We start from the raw sequence: 7,235 nt of genomic DNA, 5'->3' as shown, positions 1-7,235 counted from the left end.
CGGATCGGTGGGTCACAGAATTCGTAAACTAAGCCGATTTTGGAGCCTCAACCCACGGTCTATATGAGAAATAGTCTGTATTTCTCTTTTTTTTTTTAAATTCTTTTGCGTAAAACTAAAATTTATGGCAATATTTTTCCATGATTTATAATAATTGGAGTAATGCATATATGCATCTTTTCTAAAAAAAATCTGTTTTAAGTGAAATTTTGCCGGGAATGGGGCTTTAAAGTTCAACCTCTACAATGACATGTCATGCGATTCACTTCACACGGATGTTCCACTGTATGTTGCACGAAAGTGTTAGAGATTCATGATTCTTCTATGGAGGAGAGACTCTAGATTACACAATCGATTCCATTTTCACCGCAGGCGGCGACAGACAACAACAAGAAAAATCGTAGTACTGTACTGAGTAATGGCATTCTTTGGTAGAGAACGAGTTGATGAATTTTACCATCATAAGCGATCAAATTCCAAAGTATTTGGCCCAATGCCATTCTTCAGGCTTATAACATTTTTTATTGAATTGTTTGTGCTCTTTCAACGAATTTGGCTTTCCGTCTTTAGAGTTATTTGGAGACTTTTTTTCTCAGCCCCACTTAAAGTTGTCGACGGTGAAAATGTTTTGGTGACCGGGGCAGCGAGCGGTCTCGGCCGCCTACTCTCTCTGGCATTTGCCCAACTAGGGGCTAACATGATACTGATAGACATCGACGAAAACGGTCTCAAAGAGACCGAAAAGGATGCGAAATATTTTGGGAAGAAGGTTCATTATTACGTGTGTGATCTTAGTCAAAGAAGTGAAATTTATAAAACGGTTTCAGAAATCCAGAAGGACTTTGCTGGTGGTGTTGATTTTATTGTAAATAATGCTGGTATTGTGAGTGGTACCAACTTCCTAGATTGTTCAGATGAAATGCTTGCTAAAATATTCGAGGTCAATACGTTAGCATATATATGGGTAAGGATTAAAGTATTGACAGTGACTATAGTTATCCCAGTCTTAAATTCATATCAGACTAGGCCCTAGTCTAACTAGGGGCCTACATAATGTAAGGACTGCGCAGGAAATATATATAAAATTGGCCTAGAAATCTGTCTGCAGTTATTCCGAAAATTAGGCTTTGATCTAATCTTAATATATACACAATGTATTATGCAGTAATTACGATTCTGCGCACCTATTTTCCCTAGCGTCCAAATTTGAGCTGGTTTTTGAGGCATCAGAAACGCAATTAGAAAACTACGGTATGGAATGAGTAACTATTGTTTTGAATTGATATGTACAAACCTTAATTCTAATTTGGTGTTATTTCCCAATTTATACACAATATTATCCAATCAGAATTATGAATTGGTTTAAGACTGGTGTAACAACAGCCACTGCCTAAATTAAATACATTCGCCTGGATGCCAGTCAATTCGAGTGGATGTCAGTTCGAGTGGATGCCAGTTCGAGCGGATGCATTTAGTGCGAACTACAACAAGGGCGAATTTATGGTCACCCTATTTTTGTATTTGTTTTAAATGCAAAAAATGCTCTGTGCACTAAGGTTCTGAAATTTTTTTGGCACTTTTTGATAATTATTCCATGTTTGAAATACGCTAGAAAGCACTTAGGCCCTATATTTTAAAACTATAGAATTTTGCACGTAGAATTCACGGTTTTTGTCTCCAGTTAGTGGAATTATATAGTGTTGAACTTGTAACAGTATTTGTAGATTTATGATTTAGTCCTACAGTATATTTGTAAATGGGAGTAACTGTAAATGTAATTTTTATTCACCATAGAATTTTAAATTATTTTTATGTATAATATGGTATCAGAAGGTGCACAAATCATTGGTGCAGTAGTGTGACACAGGGGCGGATCCAGTGACGTGTAGGGGGCACAGGGAGGCACGTGCCCCCTCGTCTTGCCACTAAATTTTAAAAATGTCAGTGCATATTAATGTTATGTGCTACTCACTTTAACTATTTCTGAAACTTGTTCTCCCATCCCACCGTTTGAAAAATTCTGGATCCTCCAGCCCCTGTGACAAGACTACCAACAGCACAGTAATAGACATCATACCAATTTTCTCCACTATTCAGGCAAAGCCTGAGCCTTGGCCGAATGCAGATTGTTAGTACTGTATAGCTCAAAATAGGAAATTTTAAAGTAATTCGTACATAACTCCCTCAAACTAGCATCCGCTCGAATAAATTCCACTCGAACTGGCATTCGCTCGAAGTGACATCCGCTCGAATTGACTGGTTCCCCATTCCACATATGAAAGAGAACTTTGAATGATGGATATGTTTCAATGTACAAGAAAATAGATGAGGACATGCACATGGAGCTCCTTCCAAACAGTCAAAAACAGTGTCATTCTGTATACATATACCACCATGTAAGCACATAGCAACTTCTACCAAAAGTTAGGCCATTAGGTCAGCTACCATGCACTTCAAATACAGTGAAGAACAAGTGGGATACAACCCTATATACCAACTGTACCATTGACTGAGTTATTCTGTAATACTGTAAATAATCTCTTAGCCTATGCTTTAAAGGTTTACTTTTAAAGATATTATTGGATTTTGTTGTTCTTTTTGACTTAGATCACAAAGGCATTTCTTCCTAACATGTTAGCCAGGAACCATGGACACATCATAAATGTTGCTAGCACATCCGGATACATTGGAAGCAATGGTTTAATCGACTACTGTACGAGTAAGTTTGCCACTGTGGGGTTTTCAGAAGCGATGCAGTGTGAACTACGTAAAATCAGGAGAACGGGCGTAAAAGTAACTGTCATTGCTCCATCCTACTTCAAATCTGGAATGTTTGCCGGATGCACGTCAAGGTATTTTATGACCACCAATTGTTAATCAATGCGACATTGCAATTGATATTTTATTATTTTTATTTATTAATTATATTTATTTTATAGTTGGATAGATAGATGGATTTATTTGGTGTAAACACCAATTATAACCTAAGAAAGTCTGAAGAATACTTACTTTCAGTGGGGTCCTTCTGGTGGTGATTGGGCAGTATATCAGGAGACAATCCCCCTACTCATTTTAGAAGAGTGTACTGCATTCTTTAATGTGTGCAATTGGCCATAATGCACACGGGACCAATGGCTTAAACGTCTCATCTGAAAGACGGTGTGACATTGTAACTTGCATTTCAGTCCTCCAACTGAAATAGCTGCGATGGGAGTTAAACTGGGGAACAAGCGATCTTCACGTTTCAGTGCACACACAGTGGCTACCACCAGTTTAGCTGTCTGAGCTAACCTACCCTCTTTTTGAATTGCAAATTGTCACTGCCTACATATTTGGATCATGACGATATAAGTAAAACTTATTCCACAATATAGATATTGTTGATTGTCTTCAGATTTCCAAGACCATTGAATCTGGATTCAGCAGTGACTACCATAATGAAGGGTATATTGAGAAATGAGGAAGTGATATTTGTACCCTGGTACATGCAGTATATGCCTCTTCTCAAAGCGTAAGTATATTACCAAGTTTCCATTATTTATATTTAACACAAGATTCATTTCAAAAAGATTAATTTTCGTTCGAGAAGCTATATTTTCTGAGTTAATCTAATTGCATAACTTAAGATGCTTCACTTGTCAATGTATCAACTTTTCCGTCCAACTTATACTTCCTTTTTTTATTAAAAATGTAATGTGGAATTGTAAACAGGATTAATACTAATATATGATCATGGCCAATTAATTGTTTTTATATTATATTATAAATAAATTGTTAGAGATGCAGACACTTCAAATAGAATAGTCATTCAATTCTAGAACATTTACTTTACAGTACTCAGTAAAATAAATGTCTTTACTATCACTTCATTAGGAATTGACCATTATATTATTAGGAATTGACTATTATATTAGGAATTGACCGTTTTATTAGGAATTGACCGTTTTTAGAGGTGTTTATCACCTGGTTGGTCCTTTCTGACACTGGAAGTTTGTACTGTCCAATTTTTTTGTTCGTCCTTTTATCTTTCATGTAACATACAATTTTTAAAGTGTGAAGATGTATAAATAAAAGAAGTAATATTCACTATTGTTTTCTAATATGAAAAATTTCAACTTTCAATGTTTTTTTTCTCCTTAAGACTTCTTCCTGTACGAGCACTATTTGCAATTCTTGATTTCATCGGGACCACAAACTTCATGAGTGGCTACAAAGACAAAGATTGATGATACTTTGCGGTCAATCCTTTGTTGAAGGTATAAATTTTAAAGTTTGCTGTACTGATTATATATAGGTGGACAAGATCAAAGGATGTGTATGGGAGGGGGTTGAAATTGCTACTAGGCATTTCACAATGTAGGTAATACAGAGAAATCAGTTCATTTATTAACCATTCTCATATTTTCTTTAATTTTTTATTTTTTCCAATACTTTATAGTATATTTAAAATATATTTTAATATCTGTAATTAGAAATTAAGATTTTACATAAAAATTCTTACATTGTTTTCTGGCACATTCAATCTATTTTCTATCATGAAAATTTAATTTGCTTGAAATATTTTATACCAAAAAGACTTGTTATACAAGTTTTCTCTGTATTTATTTGAGAAGTTGGGATAAAAAATAAATGTGGATTATATTATAAAACATAGTATTATAAAATATAATTGGGATAAAAAATGATGGTGCACATTTTTTCACTTCGCAAAAAGTAGAAACAGTTCAAACTACCGATCTCTGATTGAAATGTGAAAGGGCATGCGCATGAACCAACCCTTTGGTGTGAAATAACCTTAAAATCACTGTAGCTGTTATCTGCAGTAGATTTGGGTGCTGATGAATGTGGGTTGATAATGGTTCTTTTCCATTGGGTTGCATTCCTGAGGGGAGGAGGTGATGGAACATATTCTGACTCCTATGTTAACAATTGTATACAGTATGCCAGTACAATCATCCACAGTGCATCCTCTAATTCGAGACTCTAATTCTGAGACCCCTCTAATTTGAGACCACTTTTCCAAAGATCCAAACAGCCATCTTCAGCTTTTTAACACAAAGCTAGCCCTCTAATTGGAGACTAACCCCGACACCACCCCCAAATATTCAGGTCCCAAAGGTGGTCTTGAATTGGAGGGCGAACTGTACTTTGTGGGGGTTTTCTTTTATGTAAAAGTATTGTAAATAGACCCTCTGAAAGCTTGTTTGCCTCTATGGGTCTTCCTTTTTAGATAAAAATACATTAGGAACAAAGAAGCTTTCAGGTTGTATCATGTTTGTACATAAAAAAGTGTATTTTAGTAATACTTTCATAATACTGATATGTGTTGCAATAGTCTTAATTTAAAGAAATCTACATCTATATCATATCAACAAGACCAAATGAAATTCTTTGATGTGTTGCAGTAGTTTAGAAAATAGTTTAATAATTAATTGTAAATATTAGATTATACGGGTAAAGCAACCATTTACACTAGGCACGATAACGACATGACAATTGCATTGTTTATATTCTTCAACACTGAGGGCATTTTTGTTGTGTCATCGTCGTGTCATTATAGTGTCTAGGGTAAATGTAGCTTAATATAGTCCATGATACTTGCATTGTCCAACATAATGTATTCATTTGTCGATTACATGTACAGAATATATTAGTTTTAACAGAGTGTTATTGTAATTATTAAAAAATTATATTCTTCTAAATTGAGTGCAACCACTATAAATAAAGAAATATAATTTGAAATATACTTTGTATATTTATTAATGTGTCATATTGTTGTCCAATAGGAGAGTACAGTACAATTTTCTTCATGTATTTGAAAATAATTTTATTGCAATTTATCACATCCAATACAAATTGGCAATGAAATTACTTCGTGAAAACAAGCTGGGGTTGCTTGCAAAACAGAAGTGCCATATCTAGTGGTATTAACATGGAGTTGAGTCTGATGGTGCCATGAGTTTAAAAAGAGGCAGGTGCTAGCTGAGCTGGTGAATTCGAGTGATAATTTTAACTACTTGAGTGTACTTTTTTTTGCAAATAAAAGCAAATTTTTAGAGGGAGGGCTTCATGGGGTTTTCCGTGCAAAACTTTTCGGCTACCCCACATGATTGCTCTGGTAATTGGAAACAGTAGGCTTAATAATCATACACAATATGAAACATCTGTTCCATGTATGCTGAATTATTACATCCGTGCTCTGCTCCATGTGCAGTATTAGATAAGGCTTTTTTTATACCTTGTTTCGTGAACTTATTTTTTCAAAGATCGTCAGTGGAGGGCGGAGAAAAAATAAAAATAAAATTTTGTTTTCTTATAGCAAATAGGGTTTCGCCAAAAACATCAAAATGGAGAAGAGTACAGAAATAAAATTTCATTGGTGAATGTAAACAGTGTAGTAATGGGATGGTTAAATAATTGGATAATTAGGAAGAAATATACATATCTTATTTTTGGAGATTTCAAGGCAGCGGTGGGTGCCTAATAAAAATAAAGAAAATCTTTTATTTTTTTCAGAAATTTCCAGTTTTGATGTGGCGGCAGGTGCACTAATTGGCCAAAAACAGAATTTTATTTTTATTTAAAATCATCATTATTGGCGGGTTCGCTAAACCAGTGGTAGCATGGTAGCATTTTCCCCCTGGCCTGGACCCCCCCGTCTGAGGCATGTGACTAGGTTGTCAGATCAAAAATTAAAAGGATCATAATTTGCCTATTCAAATAAAGTTATTTTGATTGCAGTCTAAGAATATTTTATTCTCGGCCGTTGACTGAGGCTTCGTCGGCCCTTCGTTTGGGCCCCTTGTCGGCAATTTTCTGGCACTAAACAAGGTATAAAGGCATTTCGTCTTTACACAGCAGTGTTATTAATTTGGCCATGGTTTGACACGAATATTTTTGATATAGTTTGAATACACGAGCACCACACCATAAACAAATCCATGGATTATTCATAATTCACACTCTACCCGGTACCCATGGGAGGATCAAGAGTCAGACATACATTATATACATAATGAAATAGCATTGCCCAAGAACACAAAAAGTACAAGTTATGTAGCGCGATGGTAAGGCGAGACGTTTTTAATACCTTGTTTAGCAAACCCGCCGACTGAAAATATTGATGATTTCGAATAAGAATGTCATTTTATTTTTGGCCAATTAGTGCACCCGCCACCACGAAAAAGTGGAAATTTCAGAAAAAAATAAAATGTTTTCATTATTTTTATTACGCC

General features: G+C 35.1%; 1 protein-coding gene across 1 annotated transcript; it reads left to right on the top strand.

Moving 5' to 3' along the window:
- The first annotated feature begins 349 nt into the window (after positions 1–349).
- On the top strand, positions 350–5,746 carry LOC117100550 (epidermal retinol dehydrogenase 2-like). Its single transcript, XM_033240325.1, has 4 exons — positions 350–964; positions 2,608–2,852; positions 3,395–3,511; positions 4,142–5,746. Exons 1-4 carry the CDS (start codon positions 419–421, stop codon positions 4,224–4,226), a joined length of 993 nt encoding a protein of 330 aa, XP_033096216.1. The 5' UTR covers positions 350–418; the 3' UTR covers positions 4,227–5,746.
- Positions 5,747–7,235: the final 1,489 nt, after the last annotated feature.

The sequence above is a fragment of the Anneissia japonica genome, unplaced genomic scaffold, assembly GCF_011630105.1.
Source record: "Anneissia japonica isolate Jap-2015-1 unplaced genomic scaffold, ASM1163010v1 scaffold685_len2926416_cov193, whole genome shotgun sequence".
Taxonomy (NCBI): Eukaryota; Metazoa; Echinodermata; class Crinoidea; order Comatulida; family Comatulidae; genus Anneissia; species Anneissia japonica.
Note: the sequence above shows the minus strand (reverse complement) of the source record. Positions and strands in the feature narration are given on the sequence as shown.

Excerpts from the sequence above, each read along its gene's own strand:
- LOC117100550 (XM_033240325.1), top strand. The coding sequence starts at position 419 with ATGGCATTCTTTGGTAGAGAACGAGTTGATGAATTTTACCATCATAAG. Across the intron at positions 965-2,607 it reads ATACGTTAGCATATATATGG|ATCACAAAGGCATTTCTTCC; the intron begins GTAAGGATTAAA and ends TTTTTGACTTAG. Across the intron at positions 3,512-4,141 it reads TATATGCCTCTTCTCAAAGC|ACTTCTTCCTGTACGAGCAC; the intron begins GTAAGTATATTA and ends TTTCTCCTTAAG.